The sequence below is a fragment of the Emydura macquarii genome, unplaced genomic scaffold, assembly GCF_026122565.2.
Source record: "Emydura macquarii macquarii isolate MOO-44397 ecotype Brisbane River unplaced genomic scaffold, CSIRO-AGI_Emac_v2 contig_1348, whole genome shotgun sequence".
Lineage (NCBI taxonomy): Eukaryota > Metazoa > Chordata > Testudines > Chelidae > Emydura > Emydura macquarii.
Window position 1 is genome coordinate 22467948 of NW_027131485.1, and position 27878 is coordinate 22495825.

General features: G+C 45.6%; 1 protein-coding gene across 1 annotated transcript; it reads right to left on the reverse strand.

Annotated features, from left to right (window-relative positions):
- Positions 1-3678: 3678 nt before the first annotated feature.
- Positions 3679-26397, reverse strand: JPT2 (Jupiter microtubule associated homolog 2). The gene is made up of 5 exons (XM_067551418.1): positions 26226-26397; positions 11021-11166; positions 9490-9632; positions 7309-7357; positions 3679-6259 (listed from the first exon to the last, which is right to left on the reverse strand). The coding sequence occupies exons 1-5, from the start codon at positions 26267-26269 to the stop codon at positions 6081-6083; spliced, it is 561 nt and encodes a 186-aa protein (XP_067407519.1). The 5' UTR covers positions 26270-26397; the 3' UTR covers positions 3679-6080.
- Between the last annotated feature and the right edge of the window lie 1481 nt (positions 26398-27878).

Here is a 27878-nt window from a genome sequence, read left to right on the forward strand (position 1 = left end):
CCCAGGACACAGCCATGGCAGTGAGGCTGCACCTGACTGTGAAGCAATGCAAGGGCTGAGCCCTGCCCCTCCACACCAGGTGTGGGACTGGCAGGCTCAGCAGGATCAAAGGGTAGAGGGGCTTAGTGTAGGGTGAGGGGATCTGGATACACAGGGACTTGCTGGAGGGTTCTGGGGTAATGGGATTCTGCAGGGGGGCCAGGGGAAGATGGTTGGGGCTCACCAGGGGGGCTCTGGGTGTGGGGGACTCAACGTGAGGGTCCAGGTGTGGGGGGAGTAGGGGTTTGTGTGGAGGGCTTAAGCAAGGGTGGTCTGGGGGGGGTCTAGATGCACAGGTGGTTGGACAGGGATTGCAGATCTTCCTGCAGTCACAAGAGGTGTCTGGGGGATGGGTCTTACACAGCCCTGGCTGCTGCTTGCAGGGGAAGAGGAAGTCCCATCCTTCCCTATCCCAGCTGAGCCTGGTGCAGGGTAGGAGCCAGGGGCTAGGACATCCCCAGTCCTCCCACTGTGATTTACCTCTCCACCAACTGCTCCAGGCACCTGAAACAACATATCTGGCACTCCTGAGGTGGTGATGCAAGTGCTTTTGCAGCTTCTCATTCAGAAAGTCCTTTTTCTGCAGGGAAGTGAAGGAAGCTGCAAGGAACATGAATTCTGCACCCAAAACGGGATGCAGAATTGCCCCAGGAGTCATAATTGGACTTAGCCGCTAAGAAGTTTCAAGTTAAGTGTGAGCTGATGTAGTTTATTATTATTTGAAGGGAGTGCCTTTGGTGGGGGAGTAAAGCAGACCCCACCTATACGATCACTTTAAATGCATCTTCTCCATGCACTTACTGTACTAGTCTTAGCTGGTGTCATTACTCAAACTCCCTCTTGTAACCTGCTGTAGTTATATTTGGAAATTCACTCTGGGATTTCTATAGTCCAGTGTAGCACACAACGGGTGGGGTTCTGTCTCAGAAGAGCAATAGCTGCTTCTGTGCCTAGCTCTCAGCAGCCTCACACTTCACAAAAAAACATAGCTGTCAGCACTAAGTTATCAAAGTTGCTATTTAACATGAGAATGGCTATACAGGGGCAGACTAATGCCCCATCTAGCCCTGCGTCCTGTCTTCGGCCAGTGGCCAATACCAGGTGCAGCCGGGGAAATAAACAACAGGGCAATTTTGAGTGTTCATCCAGTTCCAGCATCTGGCAGTCAGCAGTTTAGGGATACTCAGGGTGAGGTTTCATCCCTGCCCATTTTGACTAATAGCCATTGATGGACCACTCCTCCAGGAATTTTTCTATTCCCATTTGTAATTTTGGTCCTCACATCATCTGACTGCATTCCACCCCTCAACAGTTCTTTGGGTGAAGAAACACTTCCATGTTTGTTTTAAACCTGCTGCTTATTAATTTCAGTGGGTGACCCCTGCCTTTTGGGTTATTTTACAAAACTTTCTTTTCCAAGTTGAATAGTCCCAGTGTTTTTAATCTCTCCTCAGATGGAAGCTGTTTTATACCTCATTTCTTTTGTTGACCTTCATAGCTCTTTTGAGATGGGGTGACCAGAACTGCAGGCAATATTCAAGGTGGGGGACATAGCAGGCATTTTATATGATGGCATGACATTTACTGTCTTAGCTAGTCTTTCTTAATGGTTTCTAACATTAGCTTTTTTTGACTGCTATGCACATTGAGCAGATGTTTTCAAAGCTATTCACACTGCCTCTAAAAATCTTTGAGTGGAAACAGCTAATTTAGACCCCTCATTTTGTATGGAAAGTTGGGATTGTTTTCTAATATGCATTATTTTACACTTTTCAACAATGAATTTCAGCAGCCCTGTTGTTGACTAGTTACAAAAGCTCAAGAAATTGGGTAATTCTTTAAAGTCAGCTTTAGACTTAATACAAAATTATTCAACTGAGTTAACTACAATTTTTGCCACCTCTCTCCTTTTCCACATTTATGAATGTTGAACAGCACAGCTCCCACTCCTGCTCCTTAGAGCAGTAGTTCCTAACCTTCTCAGGTGTGGACCCCTTTTCAACCTCCAAACATTTCACAGACCACCCCCTGCAACTAATTTCCTTGAAGATGTTGGGTTTTTTTTTTTCCTGCAGACCCCTGGTAGTCTGCAGACCATAGGTTGGGAACCACCGCCTTATTTACCTCCTTCCATGGAGAAAACTGATGAAACAGCTAGGAATAAATTCTTTCTTTTATTCAGGAGAGGACCTTCTCTGAGCCCAGGACAGCTTACTTTGCTTAAGAGCTTTTGCTGAGGGACACTTTGAAAGGCTTCATGGAAGTTTAAGTACACTAGATGGATACTTGTTGACACCTTCAAAGAATTCTAACAAACAGATGGGTCAGTCCTGACTGCCCTTTATTTCTAAAGTAGGTATGGGGCTACTCCTCCCTCCCCCCTACAGAAGTAAGTTTTCTAGTGTTTCTCAGGAGTATGCATAGTGAATTTTGAACAACATGGTCAAATGATATATGATCACTATTTGAGACATGGAAAAGCCTACAACTGTTTTCTGTAGTGACTTGCCAAATCATGCAATCAATCAACACTGATGCTCCATCTTAAGCTAACTTCAGTATCTACTCTAGGTCACCTGCACTTTTCTGTTGCGCTGTCTAGAGCATTAACCTGGATCATGTTTACCTTACAAGTCTGGAAATAGTACAAGTCGGATTTGTTTCTTCTGGAAAAAAACTCATTTGCAGAACTCTCCTTCATTTGCAGATTGCATATTATGCACTTTGTTATATAGTTCTGTAACTAGGGGAATGCACAACTCCACTACCTGAATCCTTGATGGCACTCTAATAGATTACATACCCTGTACTCATTTATCCCCTTCCTACCAGTGCAATAAGGTTTAAATATCATTGATACTATTTCACAGGTGCACAAGCTCTTACCTAAAAGATGGGTTTAAGAATGCACTCTATTAAGAGATGGAAGGGGAAAGCTTGGTCTCACACACAGCACCTAGATAAGGTGAAGTTCAGTCTGCAGTTAGGATATGGCTGTCTGGTTGTTTACACCATTCCAGCTCTGAAAAAAAAACAAATTTGAGAGAGAGCCTGCCTAGCTCACCTTAAGTTAATATTTACCTCTAGCTGCTATGCTGTCTAATTTATCTGGAGTTGGGTGTGTTTCAGTAGTAGTCTCAAAATATCTAGTTACAGAACAAAAACAGCTAAATATACAAGTACAGTTTTATGCATTAACGTGTTCCAGGAAGGAAAGGTATGAATTTTCACAAATATGGATCCATTTCTAGGGACAAGTATAAATGCCCAATAGCAAAAGTGATTAAAGGCAGATTCAGACAATTTCAAAACTGGACAGCTGTACAAGATTTATGGAAAGGGGGTAAGACAGCAGAACTCATCTAAACACCAACTGATGGAAGCTGCTCCACTGTCATTCTTGTATCCATTACCGGTGAAGCCATCAGATTCTGATTCAAGGATATACTGCGGCACGAAGGAGGGGTACAAGCCTGCCACGCCACGGAGGATGAGGGAGCATCTTTAAAATTAGCGATGATAGGAAGTAGGTGTTTGAAAATTACACAGGAATTGGTATGTGGAATTTGATCACAGACTAAAGTGTTTGCTTTAGACTAGGACAGTGACTTATTTACAGGAGACCCCAACTACACACAGTGAAGTAACAAAATACTGTGGTTTATTGCGAAGTCCATGATTTAACCATTGATACAAAGTTCCAGTCCCCTCCTGACCTTGGGTATGAAAAAACGTGTCCTTATCAAACTTGTACTTGAGACACTGAGCACAGGCCATACACCAGTGAGGGAAATGCTAGCCAACACATGCAGACAGAAGTCCAAAGTAGTTTAAGATGTAGCTGGAAACTAACCCAGGCACTGGAGAAATGCACAGCCCAATACTCCAGCTCCAGTTAGACTCAAAGCTTTATATCTTACAGACTAAGCTCACTGACTTGCCTACAAACAAACCCTTCAGTACAGAAGCTCAAGGCCAGACTGGTTGGCCTTTCCTAGCTGCTAACCCCCTTGAAAAGCCTTACTCATACTGGAAAGGGAAGTTAAACACTAGCAAAGGAGAAAAGGCAGGGGACCCCTTACAGGCTTAACAAAATAAACAAAATAGGAATAGCAGCTAGGAAACTGCTTTATGAGGGGAATATGGATCTAAAACAGAGGTGTGACTGGGATCACCCTCCCTCACTACTACTGTTCACCATACTACTACATTTAAAGGGAGCCAACAGCAGGAGCGCCACGCCTCCCATGAGAGAGGCACAGGAGGCATTAAGATTGCTGCCATTTCCACCCCCTAAAAGGGGATTTTCAATTTGTAAGTTAAAAAGGCAGCTGTGAGTCTGTGGCACAGTCATTCATCTTTGCTGGGCACTTCAACAGTCATTATGACCTCCACGGTGTTGTAGCACCTGGCCAAGAGATGGCTCTTCTGAATAGTTTGTTGCAGAAAGTTTTCAGTGAAACTGAGCTAGAACAGCTACTGGTACATGGAGCCATTGTAGAGATAAAGGCCACTTGTTCTTTGGTGTGCCTGAAAAACTCCTGTAGGTAATGAGTTCATTTTGGAGGTTTTTAAATCACTATTACAGGTGGCTAACAGTCTAAGCACCTGGTGTTATCAAATACTGAAACCCTGGATATGTTCGAGGAAAGTCCAGTCAGAGTTGGCAAATGAAGTGGGAGAGCCCTTCTTCAACCACCCCCACCCCAAACCCACATACCTAATTAAAGGAAACAATGCACATTCTTGCAAGTGTAATTCAAAACAGCCAGTATGCCAGAAGAGTATTGCAGTGATCTTTAGACTGTCCCAAGCAGATGAACAGGGACTAAGTCTCAAGATAGCTACAGCAGTATGTGTGGATGAGCAGCTTGAATTGTCCACACTACCAAGGAATAACTGAGGCAGTCAACGGCAACCTAAGGCTAACAAAACAGGAGATTTCACTAACAGAGTCAGCAGAGAAACAAAAAACAAAAGCCACTGCACTATGGAGGATATAAGCAAAACAGTATTATTCTGCAGGTCAGAGGAAGAAAATCCCTTGCACAAGCTAAAGCATCTGTACATGAGGGCTTTTAGAAGCTGGTGATGGGCCATCAAAACTGGCTCCCTAGAACCTCCTGGGACAGTTTCCAGAATCTAATAATACATTTACTATCATTTGTCAGAATTCTTCCAATAGATGTAATTGTGTGTGCCTAACTCACTGCCATCTCTACCAGAAAAGCTGGAAGCACCCTTGCATGACATCAATGAAATAAGATCTTTCCAAGAGTACCTGCAGGAGACAGTCCACTATTTTTCCTTTTGTCAAGAACTAGTATATATCAGCTTAGACTATTACTGGAAGTGCTCCAAAAGTTTACAACACATGATGGCTTGTAAGATTGACACACAAGAATGAGTGTTTTAGCACTGTCCCCACCCCAGGAGTCATCTGCCTGGTGAGGCAACCTCTTCTTATCATGGCCAAGGTCTAAGCAGAATTGTTTAGAACCCAGCAACACCACTTAGCATGAAGCACATTATATTAAAGTGGTTGCAGATCAATTTTTACCTTCTTGAGGTTAGGATACACTGCCCACAAGAAGAGCATTGGCTACTGTCTCAGTTAGGTAAGCCCAGGCCTGGCATCCAAGTTCCACACACTAGGATGGACTTTCACCATGCTAACTCTACCTATATGCTTAGGTCCAAGAGTCTGAGCAACTAACTGGTTGCAAGTTTGAGTATTTTTAATTGCCCTCCACATAGGAACATTCCTCTTGCACTTATTTAGCTACTGTCCCCTTGAACCCTGCACTGTCTAGCACATAAAAAAAATCTTCAGTTATTTCCATAAGCACCATGCCTTAACAGGTTTTACAGAAGCCTGGAACATCAAGCTGTCCTCTCATCTAATCAGATATAGACAGTCACTAAAGCCCTCATCCACCTGCCTAAAGCATCTGTTCCCATACAGGTGTCTGTCTGGAAACAAACCTGAAGATCCATAGATAAAGTTTCTGTGCTGACTCCATTAGTGAAACTGAACATTTCTAATAGAATGCAATGCTGGATTTGCCACCAGGGGGATTGAGGACTTTGTTGTGTGACCGTGGCCTTGGCCCCAGTCTGGGCTCATGATCATCTATCTTGGGGCCTGGCTCTTCTTTCCCAAGGTCTCTCTTCTCGCCTCTGTCTTCCATGTGTGGCTGTAGTTTTTTGTTTTCTGTAGCTGTATGACAACAAGGGAGATTAGAGTGGTTAGACTGCAGTGCAGTAACATTGCCTTTTATATACCCTGACCTTCAACAGCCTTGCTCCTTTCGTCTTACCCCTTCACTTATGGGGCCCCTGCTCTGAACAGTCTCCCTGTTCCCATGCACTTTCCCTGCTCAAAGCCTGTTTCTTCCCAGACTCTCCAATCTTGGTCTCACCAATTATTTATGCCCTCTGCTGTGTAAGATTAGTATATACTGTAAAATGTTTGTATCACATACTCACAATGATAGCGTGCCAACCTCCCAGCTTAGAGGATAAACACTATGCACTGCCAGGTAGCAGCTTTGAGCTCACAAATACAGCTTACATTATGCTCTCACTTAGCAGCTAGTAATGGAGCAATAATGCATTCTGGGAAAATCAGTTATTTCATAGCTACAGTTAAAGGCGGCCAGAATGAGGAGCTATGAATGGGGGAGAAGGAGGAACAGTTTACCACAATATTTGTATACATCTTGCCAATAATTGTGTCTACATTCCCCCATTTAAATAAATCATTCCACTCAAGATTCAGATACACTACCAGAATAACTCAACTGTCTGAGAGCTGCAGAAATGGGAGTTACACCTGAATTTGTTCAGTTAACTTGGATCATCCCATTCTGAAGCAGCAAGGACACAAGTTGGTCCATTTGGCTCACCACATCTAAGGACTTGGGCTAAAGTACAAAAAGAGTCTCCTATAAAAACAATCAAGATAGACACTTCTCATATCTAGATATCAACCCAGCGTAGGACCCCCATTCGATACTCTACGTAGAGTGACCCAGCTTAATGGAAGAGGTCATGTGGTTATTTTAGGGTCACAGCCTGTCCTGTTTCCTGTCATTGTAATGGATATTGACAGTGTAACTGCCCAGTTTGAAGTTTGATAGCCATGACCTTGCTTGACTGTGTTGTCCTGAAAACTAGCATAAAAGGCTTGTTCACTCTTCCTCTTTGCATACACAGGCCAAAATACTCTGTACAGCATCTCAGCAAAAGATGTTTCTCTCGCTTTACCTTTCAGTTCCTTTGATGCATCTCCTCCTTCTTGTAAGACAATGTGATCCTGCAATAAAACCAGAACCGTTTTAGGGTTAAGTGAACTACTCCTCCACCTCAAGATATTCTTAAGTCTTAGACCTAATGGATCCTTTACACCAAGACCATGTGATTTCTGCATTAAGAGGCAAATGCTGCAGCTTGCTCTGCGTGAAGCCTCCTGCAATGGCTTTGAAGAACTTGATGCTATAGTCGCTCTCACAAAGAGACAGTGATCCCTGTGTGCTCTCCACATTATGCTGCGCTGACTGTATGGCTTACCAAGACAACTCACCTGATATAAGGAAAATAGAGCACTAGTCCATTAGGTGCTTAAGACTTTCTACCCTGAATCTATATTCATCCTAGATCATTATCCTGCAACTCTTTTTTCTACACGTACCCGCTGGCATCCCAAAATAGCAGCAAGTATTGAGACCCAGAATAGCAAGCTCTTTGGTACTCCAGTGTCTCAGTAATAAAACACATGATCAGTGAAGTATCCAGACCAGTTTGGATTACTGAGTCAGTTGAGTGACAAAGCCTTAAGGGACAGTTTTCACCCACCCTCACTGACCCATTTTCAGATTCAGGAATCAGCTGTGATGAGCAAGAGTGGCTTCAAAGTATCTCCTCCTACCAAGACTGCTGCAGTTAGATTAATACAATTAGATAAAATACCCAGTACATCAAATCATTAAGGTTCTCTTGCTTCTATGATTGTTTCACACCAGCAGAAAGGGCTGCCATGAAAACAACACTAAAGAGATAATACTTTTAACCCCCTCCTTCACAACAGCCTCCCATTACCCTACAGCGTCAAGTCTTTCAAGCGAGTACTCCAGCATTTCTCCACCTGTGGAGTGTGACCTTAAAGTAGATTGCAAGAGGGCACATAAACTGGACTGAATGCTCGGAGGAGGAGAAAGTGAGTCGGATTCTGCATAAGACCCAGCAGAATAATTTCTTTCCCCACCTCTTGCTACCACCACCGCATCCCTGCTCCATCCCAAATTTACAATGGTCCATGCCACCCTCCCCCACACTAGGCTGGGCAAAATTGTGTTTCTAGAGATGAGCCAATTTCACAGCAGTGCTGCCCAGAGCCACCTGCTGTGGGGGTAAGAGAAGCACAGCACACCCCCCCAAAGTAACATCAGCCCCCTGAGCAGCATACACCCATAGACTGTCCAATTGTCAAGAACTTTGCCAGTATGGTGGCCGACTCACTCAGCAGTGCAGTTTTAATGTAAGGAAAGAGTGAACAAGCCAAAATGCAGGAGTCCATCTACTATGCAAGAACATGGTACATAAATGGCAAATATTTACACTCCTTTCCCCAAGAAGAATGTTTGCTCATAGCTATGACCTTGTGTCTAATGTGATTATGCAGCCAAGTAAATTGCCACATAGTAATCTATGACTGCCATAATTGTGCACCAGAATCTGTTTCCATACACAAAAATAGGTCTCTAGCCATTGTTGAGAGCCTTAAAATGGAAATATAGATGGATATATTGACATATGCTTGAATCTGCAGACAGTGTGAAATAAGGGGGTGTTGGGTCTGAAGCTGAATGAAGGAGAAGGCTGACATTTAAATTAGCTATTTCATTGCTGATCTTTTTAGCAGAAAGTCAAGCTAATGCTGTTGCATACATGGGTATGGGAGGCAGAGAGCAGCTGGTTTATGTAAAGGCTTGTGGAGGTGAATAGTAAGGAATTCAGCACCCCTGGGAAAAGGAGAGAGGACCTCCATCGCCTTCCAATGCCAAAAGCCTGAAATGCCTCCTGGTTCTCCAAAGAGAGCCGCCACCATAACTGGATGACAACAGCATCAGTTCTCCTCTACACAACTGCAAATGCTTTCAGCTTCCCCTCATAGTTCCACAGCACAACTAGACATTTTTAAGCACAAAAATCTGCAGCCCACTGAGAACTGATGCAGCATAAATTAGATTATGATCAAACTAACAAAGGATACTTGACTAGAAGAGGATTGGGGAGGCAGTGCTGACTAATTTTGGGTTACCAGAAGCATAATGTAGGACTAACATGCCATATAGTACACTGGGGCCTTGTTCATAAACTCTACCAGATTATAGTAAACCCTATTAGCAGCTTTTATTTTTAAACCCATTTTCACAGCAGTACAAATACCTTGGGTTTGTTTGGGTGTGCTCGAACGGGGCTGGCAGGAACTGGAGACCCAAAGATATCACTTGTCTTCCCACCAGGTGGATTCATGCGCTGACGAGACTGGACAGGGTTAGGATCCTCAAAGATACCACTTCCTTTGCCCCCTGCAAGGTAACTAACAGTTACTTGGAAAAGGGTTTTAAACTGTTCTGTATTATTCCCTTCTAACTTTCTTCAAAACTTTAACAAAAATCTGATTAAAAAACAGTCAAATATCCAAGTTTGATGCTTTCAGTATCACTGACTGAATCCGCACTGTAAGTCCAGAAATCCTAGAATTTTGCTTACTACTATTTCCTCAAGATACGTAAAGTCTTGTCTCACCAAAAAAAAAATCTGTACGTTTTCACCACTGGTTATTACAGTTAATACCTTTCATCTAATAGGGCAGCTATTTACATAATGCCCCATATTTCACTGCTGGCAAGTTTATCACCACTAAAACTATCCATGTGACGAAAGCTCACATGAAATGTGCAAGCAGAAACATGATCCTCTTGTGTAGGTTTACACAGTGCAATATCAGTTCCATTTCAAGCTTTAAAAATGGTTAATTCGAGGTTCTTGTGACATTGACCGAGTAGTGTAATTGCTGCCTACAGGCAGAAGACTTCCAAAACTCTCATCCCATATTAGCTTTTTTCAGTGTTTTAAATCCTTCAAGCCTAGCTGGTAAACTAATAATTTCCCCAATCCCTATCTTTAACAAGGTCAGACTGATGGCTCACCAGGAGAAAGAGTACTGTATTTTACAGCACAAGGTCAGTTTAGAGCTAAACTCAGCACTCCTTGATTCATTGCAATATTGTTTTGAAGCCCTGCTACTTGAACATATGCTTCTGAAAGAAGATTATTTTAACATGATCTGTCAGAGGTATCTCTAATGATCTGGCAGAGGATGTAGCAGAGTGCAAGCCATGCTAATCACCATCTTTTAACTACCCTTCCCGAAATACCTTGCATTGCAAGAGGAATGGATAAGACTTCCTTCTAAGCTCCTTAATATCTGCTCCAGAACTGGGATGGCACTGCCAAGTACTACTACTAGTATGGCACCAAAATACCAGTTTGCAGATATTAGTTTGCAAGATGTTCAAATAGCTCTGGAAAGCAATTTAGTGCTGCTTTGTACAACCCCTGGAAGTGAATCTGGTAACTGTCTTGCAAAACTAGTGTTGTAAGCTATTTCCAGGAATTGTTCTCTCAAAAGACACTGAGCATCAAATCTGCATTCATAGAACTGTTCCACATTTAATCATAAATGCCTCAATGAGAAACAAGTTTTCTGCCTTTAAGAAGCACAAAGGGGTTTAGTGCACAAGCTCAGTCAACTAGCAGCAGTGTATAGCTTACAGGACAGCAAAAAATGCTATAGCAGGAAAAAGCCAAAGTATACTTTGTTCTAGGATACTGAGCTGGACCATGTACACTGTACAAAGAACCAAATTATACCTCTTCTCCTTTGTGGCTTCCCTGAGGCAACTGTTCTCACCTGGAGGATTGGTTCTTTTTGGAAAGTTCTGAGGTTCCTCAGCTGCTCCAAAGATGCCAGATGCCATCTTGTGTGGCCTGCTGGAACGTGGTTCTTCTGTGCTCCCAAACAGATTATTAGAGCCTCCTCCAGGGGGTTTCAGTACTCTGTGTTGCAGAACATTAGCAGTTACTGATAGATGTCAACTTATTTGATGTCTTCAGCATTCAGTATGTTTGCCATATTCCTCCTCACCCATCCTCCAAAGCAAAGATTAAATTTGCTTAAAGTGCTCAGTTTATTATATTACATAATTTGGGATCAGCAGACCAGAGTTAGGAACCCTGCGTGTAGTTCTATCATTTTAAATTCACACACTTATCTGGTTGTCAAGGACCAAACATTTGTAAGCCAACACTGAGCAGAAGTGGGGTGCCATACCTGCCTCTTCCAGAAGAGGAAGTATTCAGAATGTTTTATTGATACAGATACCAGTTCTGAACAGGAGATGCCTGAATAGAATCCCTTTGTGACCTACTATAATAATGCTGGCTGGAAGGGTTACATTCCAGGGCTTGGACACAACCCTCATACACAGCAATATTTCCTTTAGCTTGACATTTTTCTTCTATAAAAGTGTAGATTCATATATAGTGTCCACTTGAGCAAAGCAAACTTAAGAGACAGCGAGCAAGTGAAGGGAGACAGTTATACTTGCTAAAGCAAGATCAGGGGCAGCCCTTTCCTCCCTGTACATCATCAATTCTGCTTAGCTTGTGCTGTGACTGTATGCACAGAGCAGAATGCTTTTCCAGAATGAGGCAGCATTTAGTTCTATCCCTTTAAAGAATGGTGTCCCAATGGAGTCTTACTTTGGCTACATCACACTAAAAATCACTTGCAACAATTTAACTTGTCAAATTGCCCCTCAGAAGTAAGCTTAGGGCTAGTCTACACTTAAAACTTGCAGCAGCACAGCTGTAAGAGCGCTTGTGTAGCTGTGTTACGTCAACAGGAGAGAGCTCTCCCACGGACATAGCACTGTACACACAAGTGCTTATGCTGGCAAAACTTATGTCACTCGGATGTTTGTTTTTCACACCCCTGAGCGACATAAGTTTTGCCAACGTAAGTGCTAGTGTAGACAGGCCTTGTTCTCAGGCAAACTGCAATTCCAGTAAGAGTTTGTAATGCAATGTTCTAGCTTTTGATATGAATTAACTTGCTATTTCTCTAGATACTCTGCAGCATGCAACTGAATGCTCACATCCTCCTTTTGAACTTTGTTTCGCTACATGTGGATGCTTGGATATCTCCAGAATGGTTAAAACAATTTAAACAATGGTTAGCTGTTGCTAGTTTTCCTTTCTTCTAATATTATAGTCTTAAATTGAGAAGCTGAATGTTTAATACAATCAGAATGACAGAGGCAAGAGTTTCCTAATGGTTAGAATTTCAGATTTTACACAGGGTTCTCATTAAAAAAGAAAAATCACACTTCAGCTCTGATCCTGTAAACATTTACACATGCTTATTTGAGATCAGTGTGACTGCTTGAGTATTTAATACCTGTATTACCACAGCACTTAGGAACCCTAGTCAAGGACCAAGAACCTGTTGTGCTAAGTGCTGTACAAACACAACAAAGATGGTCTCTGCCCCAAAGAGCTTACAATCAAAGCACATGTGTTTTCAGGAACAGGGACTTAACATGCTTATCAATGTCAAGAGATTAGTTCTAGGGCCTTGTTAGCCTCCTCTCATTGGAAAGCCACCAGAAACTCAATACATTAAGTTGATAAGCAATAACTTTTGCTCTATCTGCAGCACACATCACCTTTTGATTGAAGCTCCACAAATCAAGAAAGCTGAAATACTGCAGGGTTTGGAATGGCATTAGACATCTCCTGGATGAAGTGGTTCAAATTGAGACACTCAAGCAAAGACTTGAGTCTAACTTCAGACACTCATTCTTAAGTCCATATTTTAGGCACCTAAACCTGTTTTACAGAGTTCTGTAACCCCACTTCTATGAATAATGATACAATTTTAGTACTTTGTTCATTGTCTACAGCAGTTTGTAAAATGTAGATAAGATACTCATCCCACACTGACATTGAAGTCAGTCGCTGAAATAGAATAAAGTTTATAATTAAAATTGCACTAGTACAAATTTTCAAGTTAAATTAAGGTTTTGTAAAACCAATTTTTAAAATTTTTTTTTTTAAAAGCTCTCTTTTAATTCCCCTTTATACAAGTTTTTGCACTGTACCTCTTGTTTTTGGACAACCAGAAACATCTACAGAACAGCTACTAGTTATTTGTGATGTTCCAGAAGCAATAAGAGACTAAAAAGGAAGCCTGAATCAACAGTTATTTCATAAAATTAATCTGCAAACTGTATCAAACAGACTTTTTGTCAGAGTTCTTTTTGGAGTCTTTATGCCTATTTTTCTACTACAATTCCAGCTGAATTCCAGATAAATCATTGAGGATATCTAAAATATTCTTAAACTAGAAAACCTGTGACACCATCACCAAAGATCAGTCTCCGGGAACCATTCTAGAGTTTAGAATGAAGGGATGCATTCCAGTAAAAGCCAAGTTTTCAGCAAACAGAATGCAGCCATAATAAGGCTGCAGGTAGGGAGACAGGAACGAGTGCATGGAGAAGTTATAGTAGAATCAGATTAGTCCAGCAAGTAGCACAGCAGTTCCCAACCTTGGGGTCGTAACAATAAAAAATGGGGTCGCAAAGATACTGGACAGCTCCCAGCTGGGAGCACTGGGCAGCGTGGGGAAGGGCTCTGGCCCTATTCAGGGCAGCAGCGCCGGCCCAGCTGGGTCATGGGCAAGCGGCCTCACTCCTCCACATTTGCTTTGTCTCCTCCCCACCCACGTGCCCTCCACGCCCTGGTGAGTCCTGGGCACATTGCAACACCCAGTAGCACCTGGCTCAGGGCGGCAGCCCTGGAATGCAGGGAGGCACAACTGGGGGAGAAAGGAGGCACAATACAGGGGAGGCCAGGAGAGATGGGGGCTCAGTGTGGGGCTGCCTGGGGCAGGAGAGTGGGGAGGGAGTTGTCACAGTGCTGGGGGCCGCCAGGGGCAGGAGAGCAAGGGGTGTCTCAGTGCTGAGTGTGGGGCTGCCTGGGGCAGGAGAGCAGGGAGGGGGTGTGGTCACAATGTTGTGGATGGGGCCTAAGTGAGATGAATGAGGACAGTTATCACAAGGCACTAAAGGAGGTGCAGCACAACAAAACTTGCAGCCCTGAGGAAAAAGGGATAAGGTGGCTTTAAAGTAATTTTGTATCCTCCGATGTCTGGGAGCCAGAGCCACTCCTGGCAAAACTGAGACAGCACTGGGGAACAGCATACTTACAGCAGTCTGTTGCTGGATACCTGTGCATAGTAGCGCTGCCTAGAATCTCTGCAGTGTGCCCCCTTCCCACACTCCTAAGTCTCAATTTAGCAACCATGAAATCTAGGGCTGTTTAATAGTATGACTGAACAGTAAATATAATCCAGTTAAAGCAAAAATAATATAGGTCAGATAAACTGATTTAATAGCTGTTTTAGGCTTTGTATTCAATGTTGTATTTTTTATTTAAAAAAAAAAAAAAACATTAAAATTATTTTAAATGAAAAATATAAATGTAATGCTTATGGTAATGCCCTGACTTGTCTGCTGGGGTTGCCAAAAATTTTTAGTGTTTAAATGGGGTTACGCTGAGTAAAAAGTTGGGAACCCCTATTCTAGCAACAAGGCTTGCATGCCCTGGAGTAACAAGTCTGCAGCTTTATGCCTAGGTCAGCTGCTTTACCTCCTGTTTACGAATGGCAAATATATATTGTACAAGAAAGGGATCGCCTCAGCAACTTGATGGAACCCAGAACAGCAGAACGAGAAGAAAGCCTGTTTTACAGCAGATTTTAGTTAGGAAATGTGGGAAAAAGACAACCTAGAGAGGTTAGGACTAACCCTAGGGACATTTCTCTAGGTAATTCAGTTCTTCCTCCTTTACCACCAAGTGCCTCCAGACCTTGAACCAAACTCCATCATTAGTTCCCAGCCTAAATTAAGGGTTTTTTGTTTTTAAACTCAATGCCTGAAAGGGTGATTAGGGGGGACTGAGCTCTTGCAATTAAATTACTTATTACCTCAGTTAAGTCTTTAGTGCAATGCATCTTGTGAGCCATCCCCAGGAGCTGTGCAAATGAATCAAATGTAGACTCCTTGTTTTATTGTGTAAGTGAGATAGAGAGAGAGATTTTTCCTTTACTGTTGTGATAATAGTATAGTACTGTTTAGTGTGGCATAAGTAAATGCCATCTTGTTAGTTTCTTAAAGTAAACTCTTTCCTGAAACTTGTACTATTGAACCTAAAAACATCTTGATGAATTCTCTTTGTATGTGAGAGTGAGGAATGTATGTGCAGGGCATAAAAAGACCAAACCTAAATTGCTCTGAAAACAGAAGTCTGGGAGTAAAGATGCAGACTATCATCCTGACCCAGAAGGATGAAGAATGCATATCAACGACGCTAAAGTACAGAAGGATCCACCCTGGGAAAAGACGAAGTACAGAAATAAGAGAATAGTCATGCTTGCAGTTAGCTGGTGATTAACAACCATACAGAACCTAGAGGCAGCATGACATGTAAATCTATGGGCCTTGCTGTGAGAGCTAGTAACTATAAAAGATGGGGTAAGAACATGGAAACTTTGGGTCTCGTTCTGCAATCGTCATCTTGGAGCATTGGTGGTCGCAACCAACAGAGGCCCGGCTCCCTCCTTGTGCTCCCTCTAGGCTGGCTCGAGCAATGCATAGGAGGACTGGTAATTAGATCACACCAGCTTGCAGAACTTCTTGGGTATGAATGTGTGCGTGTATGTGACTGCTTTTTGATATTCTTACATTTACAATAAACATGGCATATTGCCTTGGCCCCCTGAATAAGATCCTGCTAGTCTTTTCTTTTACAACTATAACAAGCTTCTTCATATGGCTGAGACTCTACAGTCAGATACAATATTAGAGACACAAAGGAAGACATGAGAGCCAGTCTCTGTGCTGTACATGATAAAAGCAACACCTAACTCAAGCAATGTACATACACTATTTGCAGTGCAGCACCTCAGCCTGCTGCCAATATCCCTGTTTCTGTGAAGCTTGACTTCAGTTACACAGAATGACTGTCAGCATTTCAGATTTCCTGAAGAAGTTGTTCCAGTCTGTTACAAAGGGGGGCGGGGGGGAGGGAGGGCAGAAAGTTCCCCATTTCTTCAGCCAAAACAAGCCTCAGTTAAATTTTCCAGTTTTTGTTCACTAGTTTGATTAATTTTTACACTCCTAGTCTCACTATGAAGGCCAGGTTACCGAACCCCTTCCACTTGAGGAGATTTTTAGCTAGAGACGCAAACCCAATAGGTAAGGCCTTTTGCTCATGATGTAGCACAGAGGTCCTCAAACTTTGACCACCACAGCCCCCCTGACCCATCCACACCCCCCTCCCTACATCCTCCCAGCTAGGGCTGGGCCATGTTCGGGGGCTATAGTTGGGGCCAGGGTTGTCCCTAGGGAGTCTGGGAGCCCCGGGGACCGCTGTGGCCAGGAGCCAGGTGCTGAGACCGTAAGCCTGGCTCTGCGACCCTGCGGGAGAAGGGAAGGGACCGAGGCCGGGCACCGACACCGGGGAGGCCGTGGCCAAGTGCCAAGGCTGTGGCTGGGCCTGGAGCAGAGCTTAGGGCTGTGTGGCACTCCCTCCCCGCCCACCCTGCATGTTCCTTTATGCCCCCCAGACTGAAGACCTCTGATGTAGCAGGTTCAAGTTTAATTTTGTCACTAAGCTGATCAGTTCTCCATAGGAGTGAGCTATATTTTTCTAGATATTTTAAGAACTAAATTGCTATCAAAACCTACATAAGAAAGCCATGTGAGAAAGCGTCAGCTTTATTTAAAAGCTGTATTTACACAAAGCCAATTTATGGCCTGAGGCCATTCCAGTGACCAAAACCATAACAGGAGCTGGGGGAGGAGTTTCTGTCAAGAAGAGCATCTGAGGACATACTGAGACACTAATGGAGCCAGTTAAATGAATGACTTTTTGTGGCCTTGTTGGTTTTGTTTTGTTTTTTTTTAAAAAAGAACTATTGCACGCACTTTTATGTGTGGCCTGAGAATGAGGGACCAGAAGGGGGAAGTCTAAGAAAACTGCCAAAGAGATACACAGGAAAGAGAAATGTATTGCTTAATTTTAGAAGAGATGCCATTCAATTTACAGACAAAAGCAATTCCTTCCATTGGAATTCTTGTTAGCATGCACATGTGCAGGAATATGAGGGCAGGTCAGTCCCCAGAGCAAGGCTATACATCCTCATTGGATTAAGAAAGTCAGTTTAAGCATAGTCCCAAATGAGGCCATGCATTTCAACCCTTATCTACTACACGGGAAATGAACCAAGGCTCTGTGGCAAGATTTCTTGATTCTGTGGCTGATTCTGCAACAGCTTCATTTTAAGATTTGGGCTTTTAATAAATTAAATATCTTAATAGTCAACACATTGTCCCCTTTGCTATTTTGATATTAAGTTCAATCTTATGTTGTCCTCACATTTTCAGCTATCAATATGACAAGGATTATTGTACTGATAACTTCTGATGCAGTTATTAACAGAAGCAAAACTGGAAATTGGCAGTTGCATAGAAAGGGAGTTTGGGATTGAGGTATAATCCCAACAGGAGATCCTTTTTGCCAAGATTAACCAGCAGTGACACGTTCTCATGGCTACCAACCTTTCCATAACTGATGTTCCTCAAGATGTGTTGCACACGTCCATTCCATGTTAGGTGTGAGTGCGCCTCGAGCATACAGTTACCGGAAATTTTTCCCCTCAGGCCGGCCCTTTGGTGCTGCATGCTTATGGCACTGGTACAAAGGGACCAGCTGGCCGCGCACTCTCCTCCATTCCTTCCTGCTGGCTCACTCCAACAGAGGGGCAGGAGGGCAGGTTGTAGAACGGACATAGGCAACACATCTCAAAGAACAACAGTTACAGAAGGTTAGTAACCATTTTTTCTTCTTCGAGTGCTTGCACATGTCCAGAATTGGTAGGGGAAGTAGAAGTGGGTGGTAACCAGCAGCAGTGACCATGAGCTGGTCGAGTTCAGGGTCCTGACAAAAGAAAGGACAACAGCAGAATACAGACCCTGGACTTCAGAAAAGCAGACTGACTCCCTGACAGAGCGGATGGGCAAGATCCCCTGGGAGGCTAACATGCAGGGGAAAGGAGTCCAAGAGAGCTGGCTGTATTATAAAGAAACCTTATTAAGAGTGCAGGAACAAACCATCCTGATGTGAAGAAAGAATAGCAAATATGACAGGCGACCAGGTTGGCTTAACAGAGAAGTCTTCGGTGAGCTTAAACACAAAAAGGAAGCTTACAAGAAGTGGAAGATTGGACAGATGACCAAGTATAAAAATACTGCTCGAGCACGCAAGAGTGAAATCAGGAAGGCCAAAGCACAATTGGAGTTGCAGCTAGCAAGGGATGTCAAGGATAAAAAGGGTCCCTATCTACAGGTATGTTAGCAACAAGAAGGTGGTCAGGGAAAGTGCAGACCCCTCACTGAATGGGGAAGGCAACCTAGTGACACATGATGTGGAGAAAGCTGAAGCACTCAATGCTTTTTTTGCCCCCGTCTTCACAGACAAGGTCAGCTCCCAGACCACTGCACTGGCAGCACAGAATGGGGAGGAGGTGAGCTGCCCTCAGTGCTGAAAGAACAGGCTCAGGACTATTTATAAAAGGCTGGACATGCACATGTCCATGGGGCTGGATGCAATGCACCCGAGGGTGTTGAGGGAGTTGGCTGATGTGATTGCAAAGCCTTTGGCCATTATCTTTGAAAACTTGTGGTGACTGGGGGAGGTTCCGGACGATTGGAAAAGGCAAATACAGTTCTCATCTTCAAAAAAGGGAAGGAGGAGGATCCAGGGAACTACAGACCTGTCAGCCTCACCCACAATCCCTGGAAAAATCCTGGAGCAGGTCCTCAAAGAATCCATTTTGAAACACTTGGAAAAGAGGGGGGTGATCAGGAACAGTCAGCATGACTTCACCAAGGTCAAGTCATGCCTGACCAACCTGATTTCCTTCTATGATGAGATGACTGACTGTGTGGATGTGTGGAAAGCGGTGGACATGATATACCTTGACTTTAGCAAAGCTTTTGATACAGTCTCCCACAGTATTCTTATCAGCAAGTTAAAGTAGTATGGGTTGGACAAATGGACTATAAAATGGATAGACAGCTGGCTGGATCATCAGGCTCAATGGGTAGTGATCAATGGCTCCATGTCTAGCTGGCAACCGGTCACAAGCGGAGTGCCCCAGGGGTCGGTCCTGGGGCCGGTACTGTTCAACATCTTTATTAATGATCTGGAGGATGGGGTAGATTGCACCCTCAGCAAGTTAGCGGATGACACTAAGCTAGGGGGAGTGGTAGATACACTGAAGGGTAGGGATAGGATACAGTGACCTAGACTAATTGGAGGATTGGGCCAAAAAAATCTGATGAGGTTCACCAAGGACAAATGCAGAGTCCTGCACTTAGGATGGAAGAATCTGAGGCACTGCTACAGACTGGGGACCAACAGGCTAGGCAGCAGTTCTGCAGAAAAGGACCTGGGGGTTACAATGGACAAGAAGCTAGATATGAATCAACCATGTGCTTTTATTGCCAAGAAGGCTAATTGCATATTGGGCTGCATTAGTAGAAGCATTGCCAGCAGATCAAGGGAAGTGATTATTTCCGTCTATTCGGCACTGGTGAGGCCATATTTGGAGTATTGTGTCCAGTTTTGGGTCCCCACTACCGAAAGGATGTGGACAAATTGGAAAGGGTCCAGAGGAAGGCAACAAAAATGATTAGGGGGCTGGAGCACATGACTTAGGAGGAGAGGCTGAGGGAATGAGGCTTATTTACTGTGCAAAAGAGAAGAGTGAGGGGGATTTGATAGCAGCCCGAAGGGGGGGTTCCAGGGAGGATGGAGCTAGTCTGTTCTCAGTGGTAGATGACAGAACAAGGAGCAGTGGTCTCAGGTTGCAGTGGGGGAGGTCTAGGTTAGATATTAGAAAAAGCTTTTTCATTAGGAGGGTGGTGAAGCACTGGAATGAGTTACCTAGGGAGGTGATGGAATCTCCATCCTTAGATTTTTAAGGTGTGGCTTGACAAAGCCCTGGCTGGGATGTTGGGTTTGGTCCTGCTTTGAGCAGGGGTTGGACTAGATACCTCTTGAGATCCATTCCAACACTAATCTTCTATGATTCATAGAATCTTCTCAGTTTCCCAAGGACACAGATGTGGAAATAGGCATCTCAATTCAACAGTGGCATACCAGTCCCCTGGAACTAGACAGGGAATGATGGTGGCTAAGGAGACCTTTGGCCCTTTGCAGAACTTTGGCCTTTTGAGATAGCAGTTGAGACATCAAAGGTCTAAAGTAGGCCTGAGATGACCCTTGCCTTTGGGAATTACGAAATAGCAGGAGTAAAACCCCTTCTCTCAAGTTCTGAGGAATCTCCTCCACAGCTCCCACTCAGAGGAGGGTTACCTCCTGGGCTAAGAGTTGCTAATGAGAAGGGTCCCTGGGAGGGAAGATGGGAGGAAGGGATGGAAACAAACTGGAGAATATAACCATCTCTACTGTACTCAGAACCCAACGGTCTGTGCTGATACGAGACCATGCTGAGCTGAACTGGGACAGGCGGTCTGAAAACAATGGGAACACAGGATCCAGTGTCATGGGAACTGGTCTAATGCCCTCAGGTACCCTGTCAAAAGTTCTGTTTAGCGCCCCCCCCCCAGCTTTTGGGTAGTGTGGGTAGAGATGTTGAGGTGGATGAGAGCAGCTGCCTGTACCTAAAACCCCTGCTTCGTTTCTTTCGCACGTTGTGGCGGGACAGCGGAGGGAAGAAACAGCGCTCTGATGAGGCCTGAAATGCTTGCTCAAAGGTGCTGGGGTGCAGGGACTTGAGGGCAACTCTGGAGTCCTTCAGTCCACAGGGCTTTGCATCTGTCTGCTCTGAGAAGAGCGAGGCCCCGCCAAATGGAAGGTCCTGGAGAGACTGCTGGACCTCCGTCGGCAGGCCCAAGCACTGCAGCCAAGAACACCTGTGCATGGCCAAGTCTGCCCCATCCAGGGTGGGCTGCAGGGATGCCCTGGCTATTAACGTCCCTTCTTCTACCAGCACAGAGAACTCCTGCCTGAACTCCTGGGGAAGTGAGTCTCTGAACTTTGACATGGAGTCAGACATTAAAATTGTATCTCCTTAACAATGCCTGCTGGTTGGCGCTGCAGAGCTGTAAACCTCCTGTAGAATAAACCTTTCTACCAAATAGGTCTAGCTTCTTTGAGTCCTTTGCCTTTGGAGTCGCTCCACAGGGCCTCCGTCTCCCCCTTTCCTTGGCCACCAAGACAACCAGGGACCCGGGCGGGGGGTGGGAGTACAAGTCCTCATATCCTTGGGTGGGAACAAAGTACTTTTTCTCAGCTCTCTTCGAAGTGGGTGGCAGGGAGGACGGGGTTAGCCACAAGGCTTTAAGCAGTCCCATGATGGCCTCAGTGAGAGAGAGTGCGCCACTTAGATGACCCCACCACAGCCAAGTTTTTTGTTTTGTTTTGGTTTTTTTTTTTTTTTGGCAGATTCTATAATAAAAATAATGTACAATTGTATTTTGGTGCCCCTGCCCCCGGCTGCCTCCCCCAGCCATTGCCTCTGGCTCCACTGCTTCCTTCACCCATTCATTGCCCTAAGCTCCCTCCTACAGTGTCACACCCCAGGCTCACCCCGTTCCTTGCCTCTTGACCACGGAAACCAGTAAGGCTGGCCTTTCTGAAGCCCTGACCCAGCATCCCATGGCGGGGGGGACGGGGGAGGAGGAGGAGACCGACACGACCGGACCTGAAAGCCGGAGCCCAACACTGGAGCCCCCACCACACCAGGGGGCTGAAGCTCAGCTGTGGGGTTCCAGGCTCTGAAGCATGGGAGCAGGGTTGAAGCACAGAGCCTGTCCCCCGCCCCCACAACTCCATGGCTGAAGCCAGGGAGAGGGGGAATGAAGCCCGCCACCAGAGCCTCCAGCTGAACCAGGGGAGGGTGGGAACCGCTGGGTGTTGCAAGGAGAGACCACTGCTTTGCCCCCTTCCCCATCTTTTTTGGGGCCGCAGGAAAACCTACTGGAGGCTGCATTTGAGAAACGTTGATCTGTAGGAACTAAATTAAACTCAATTGTTGTACTCATTTAAAAACTTTGTACATTTTTTGTTTAATTATGTCAGGGAGGGGATGAAGCTAGGCAGGATAGTTTTTACACCTCTTCTGGGACTCAGGAAGTTGTCTGAAACATTAGTGCATTTGAAATTTAAATATCTGAAAGATGTGATGGGGTAAGGATGGTGAAGATCAGTAAGTTTCAGCACCCAAGCTCATCTTCAAGAAGCTGGCTAATGTTCAGTTTAACTGTAATTTTCAATTGGTATTTGAACAGTAAAGTGCTAGCGCTAACTTCCTATAGAAAGTTATCATGTTTGTAACCATTCTAATTAGATAGGACCAATTAGTCTGTTACTCTTTTGCACTATGCTGTACTACCACGGAGATGACTAGCAAGCAGCCAACCAAAAAGCAGTAGTCTGTCAGCACAGTTGGCTCCTAAGTGATAGATAGCTTTAAAGGGAACAACATACAGCAGCAGAAGCATAGAATCATAGAATCATAGAATCATAGAATATTAATGCCTTGTCTACACTAGAGTTTTGTCAACAGAACAATGGAGGTGTATACACTGAAATGTTCCTTGTCTCTAGAGTTTTGTCAACAGAACGGTATACACTGAAATGTAACTCCCCTGCTATGCTGACGTAATAAGCTCATTGAGGTAGTTTTATGTCGGGGTAGTTAGGGCGATGCACTGTCAGCGTAAACACCGCCTTTGGCTGTTATTATTGTCCATTTGAGGACTCCACTAGAACTGTGAAATTGACAAGCAAGCCAAGCAGTTAGAGCACAGCAGCCACCCCATTCCTGGCCAGGAGCAGGGGCAAGAAGCCTGGACAGCTGGACCTTGCTCGTGGGAGGCAGCCCACCAAGAGCCTGTGGGGCAGCTGGGGTCCCGGCAGGGAGCTGCCAGCAGAGCTGAGAGGCCAGGGTCTCAGCTCCTCACACTGCCCCCTTAGGGCAGTGGAAGTGCTCCTGGTGAGGAAGCATACTACTGACCCAAGGAGGGCAGTGTGGACATCAGCCGCAGTCATTAATTAGAATGAACTTATCTTTGTAGTGTAGACATAGCCTAAGAATTCTTAGGCTATCTTCTCCCTGCTTTCAACTCCTATTACAGAGCAAGTTCTTTGAATGGAAGCTTCCAACACCCAATGTTTATGACAAAACACAACATCTTTATGCCAGACCTCCAGCTTTACTATCTTTCATCATACCCAAGGAGTTTTTATTACTCATTAAATACTGCTTGCTACGTTATCATTCTAATAGTGTTTTAGTCCAGTAGTAAGTATGAGTTTTACTAAATGCCTACTCCCACAGACAGTGTTCTTCTGCTAAGTCAATAAAGGCAGAGAAATGGTATCTTTGTGCTCCAAATCAACACACACAAGTCAGAGTTAGATGTTAGCTGCAAGGTGAAGACAAGTCATTTATTTTTTGCTTTGCACATTAGCTCTAAAGTGTATGGAAACTGAAATTGGCATATGCATCCTCAACAAAATTGTGTAAGGCAGAGAAGTACAGAACTACTATTTCTACAGCTAGTAGTAAGATAGCATTAGCACCAAAAGCTAACCAGGAATGATGATGCAAAATGTATGGTAGAAAGGTACTAAGTCATTCTTGGCCATAACTGCTTTTAAAACGTATTATAAATCTTTCATTTGGATATTCTTTTGGCTCTATTACTTTACAGATGCTTTAACATTTACACATTTAACAATGTGTACATTGCTATAGCAATCTGGGAGACTGAGGAACTGTCCCTGTAGTAAGTTTCTTGACTAAAAGGTTACTCAGACAGCAGCTCTAAAACAAAAAAGCTTTATAATATGCCCCATTGCAGAGTTTGATTTTTAGTAATTTCATAAGAAGTTCTTACTTCCTTTTAGAGACTTGCTGTATTACACAGTCTAACGTAGAAGGATTTATTTAGGCCTTGTCTACACTATCAGTTATGTCAGCAAAGTTATGCCAGTGAAAAGAACACCCCCCAGGCAATGTAAGTTTTTCCAACGTAAGTGCTTGTGTGGACAGCACTATGTTGGCAGAAGATGCTCTTCCGCAGACACAGCTACCAATGCTCATTTAGGTGGTTTTATTATGTTGGCAGGAGAGCTCTCTTTCCTATCCACATAATCCGCTACACAAGAGCTTATGCCAGCAAAATGTATGCTGTTCAGAGGTGTGAAAAAAACCACACCGCTGAGCGACAAAAATTTTGCCAGCATAAGTGCTAGTGTAGACAAGGCCTTAGCCTTGCTTCCAGATGTTGATGGTTGCCATTGAAATTTTGAATTAGGCATACAAATTAAACATGACAACTGCAAGGGCATTATCTGCAAAGGTATTATCAATGAATAAAGTGTCAGGGTTCTGACTAGAATAAGTCTTGGGAAAAAATTCCTTCTGACTAGTGATGTGAACTCTTCTGAAAGCACCATTTGCACACAGATACAGGAACCATCTGAGAGACCACACTACAGCAATAGATCCCATATATGACACACTGCAGCATTAGCAGATGCCTGCCTTATCTTAAAGGTCTGCTCAGATAAGTGCTTGGGTTAGTATATACAACAGCTGAGGGAGTTTGCATTCCAAAGGCAATGTAAACACTGCCAGGATAGAAATTGTTCCTGTAACCTTGGCATCATGGTTTACTGTAAGAAGAGTTTATCCCTACAGTCCAGATTCCATACACCAACACAGCCTACTAGGAGTTATGAAGAACATAGCTCCCAAGTGAAAACAGAAAACTCTTCAGGGATTATACTGAGGGTGCAGTTTTCATGGCAAACCTTCAAAATTCAAATTATAGTTTATTCTGGACTTTGAAAGCTGGATTAACTGAAAGTGACCTCAGAATCTCATAACTTCTAATTTTTGAGAAGGTTGCACTGCAAATTCAAAAGTAAAACCAGCCTCCCTCCACGACATCACTGAGACGCGTGTCCCTGTTGAGAAGGAAGTAGGAGCGCAGCCACACTGTAAGCGTATTTTGTCCATGATGAAATCCAACACCCACTTAAACAAAGCTTGCTGCTGTGTAGGATCCCTCCAGAGACACATATCAAACAGCACGGGCACGTCCTCGTCCTCAAGCCAACACAGCCCTGCACCAAGCAACCTGGCCTGGCCCTCCTTCCAGGACTAGAATCCATCCCGGCCAGGACATAGCGCGGGGGGAGCGACAGACCACCTGCCTCTCCCGCAGCCATCCGCGTAATCCTCCATGGAAAGAGACCGGCCAGGAGAGGGCAGAACCCCGGGCTGGGGGCCCAGTCAGTTAATCTCTCACTGGAGAAGCGGAGCTGACCCCAAGTCCAAGGCTGGGATCATCCGGGCGGGAGAGGAGCCGGTCGCAGTTCTCCAGCACAGACACACCCGCAGTGACACGTGTTTACACGGTGCAGCCCAAGGGGGCACATCGCAGCCCCCAGCTCCAGTGCTAGTGCAATTATCATCCAGTCTAAGGCACCCACGAGCGCCTCCCACCCTCCATCCACCGCCCCGCCCCGCCCATCCCAGAGGGCACTGGGCACGCACCCGGGGATCCACCCCCCGGCCGGCGCTTTGGGCACCAGCCAGGGAAACTGAGGCAGGGCAAAGTCACCCCGCCTGCCCAAGGTCACGCGCAGAAGCCCGCGGGGCGGACCCCAGGTCCCAGCCCAGGTGTTCTTCCAACCGCCGCCGCTGGGCCGAGAACAGAAGGAAGGAACCCAGGCGTCCGGTCCAGTACGGACTTCCCCGCTCCCTGGCGGGGTAGGGGTGACACCGCGATGGAGGAGAGAGAAACCGGTGCCACCCCGGAGCGGCCCCACATGCCGCCGGGGGCTCCCCGGCTCCGCCCAGGAGGCCCCGAGACGGAGCTCCGCCCGCCGGCCGGCCGCACAAAGCCCGGGGAAGGAGGGGCCCGGCCGCGCCCTGCGCCGCGTACCTGGAGCTGGGCTTGGCGGAGTCGGCCTCCGGCCCCTGGAACATAGCGGCAGCTGTGCACGCGGTAGGCCCGGCTCTGCTGCAGCCCCACACCACACACCCGTCAGCTCTGCTCGCCGCGCCGCCGGCCGACCCTCCTAGACAACAGGTAGCGCCCCGGCCCGCCTTGCTAGCCCATTGGCTAGACTGACCGCCAATCACGTCGCGCAGCCTATCGTGTGCAGCGCACCCGCACAGTGACTCGCCCACCCAGCCGGGGAGGGAAGCTTTAAAACACCCGCTCCGTGGCTCACGCTGTCGGCCTGCCCATTGGAGCAGACACCTGCCATTCAGGCAAAGCCGCGCGGCCATTGGGCAAAGTGTAGGGCGAGTAACAGGAGGGCAGCCTTCGATATTTAAAGGGACAAGTCGGCTGGAGGGAGACTCTCAGGGAGGGGCCTGGCCCGGCGCTTCTGCAAGCCAGGCCTGGGTGGGCCCCTCTGTCTCCCCTCCCCGTTGGACTCGGCTTGGCTCCCCTATGCAGGTGCAGCCACCGGCCGGGCCTAACCGAGTGGGGGGAGGGAGGCCGGCCCGCGGCGAGGCGGTCTCAGCTCATTCATTGGAGCCAGGCCCAGGCCAGGGGGGCTCGAGACTACAGCCACCCCGCCCCAGCTGCAGGGGCTGCTCTGAAAGCAGCATTGCTGCTGTTCCAAGTCGCAGCCCCGGGCAGCCCCCACCTCGCGCCTATCCCTACCTATAATACAGGTGAGGCAGGCTACATTATACCCGCAGGGACGCGATGCAGCGCCATGGTCTTGGCAGAGGGGTGGAAGAGTATTTTGGGCGTAACTTACGCCTCACCTCGCTGTGTCCTCTCCTCAGCACTGGCCAGAGTAAAAAGTAAAAACATGTCCCTGAAGTCGTAGAAGTGACGGAACACGTTGCATTGTGCACAGAAGGCTGCGTGCGCGCGAGAAATAAATACAGGCACAGAAATACTTGCTTCGGAAGCTGAACCCAACTTTATTGCAATAAAGTTTGAGACTTTCACTTCTTAATCATGCTTCTAGGTTGAGTACAGCACACTATACATACATAAATACCAGTACCAACAACGTGGCCGCTTTCTTCCCAGGTCCTAGAAACACACACAGGGAGAACAGCTGATGCAAAAAGAGATGCTGCAATTACAGTCACTTGTCAGACTGGAACCGCACTGTAATGATAGCTGGGATTGGCTCCGTTTTATGCAATGTGCAGCCCATGACTTCTCGGCAACAGCTATTACAATTCTCAAATCGGTAGCATAGGTGCAAAACTAAACTGTTCTTCTGAGTTATGAATGCCAACAACTATGCCTTTAAAAAAACTCTCTGATCTCTGAAACATAAAATTTGCTGAGAAAATGGGTTGGGGATGGGGAGATGAGAGAACACCGGGTAAAGATTAACAAAACAATGTGAAGACATTAATTTAGTGGCTTAATGAACTCATCTCTGTCTCTTTAGTCCAGGAATCATGCAGCCTTTCTCCAGCTCTGCCAAGAACTGACAGGGTCACACCCAATTTCCTTGCAAAGGAGTGGATTCCTAGCTCCCCTAATTTTTAATAGTGATGCAGCTGGTGGAAGTTACAGGCCTCAGCATGCACTGTGGCCTAGCTCCTAGTTGTTCCT

What these genes read in the sequence shown, in the direction of transcription:
- JPT2 (XM_067551418.1), bottom strand. Translation starts at nt 26,269, where the DNA reads ATGTTCCAGGGGCCGGAGGCCGACTCCGCCAAGCCCAGCTCCAG. An exon ending in TCCGCCAAGCCCAGCTCCAG is followed by an intron (nt 11,167 to 26,225) that starts GTACGCGGCGCA and finishes TCTGCAACACAG; the next exon opens with AGTACTGAAACCCCCTGGAG. An exon ending in TGCATCAAAGGAACTGAAAG is followed by an intron (nt 6,260 to 7,308) that starts GTAAAGCGAGAG and finishes GTTGTCATACAG; the next exon opens with CTACAGAAAACAAAAAACTA.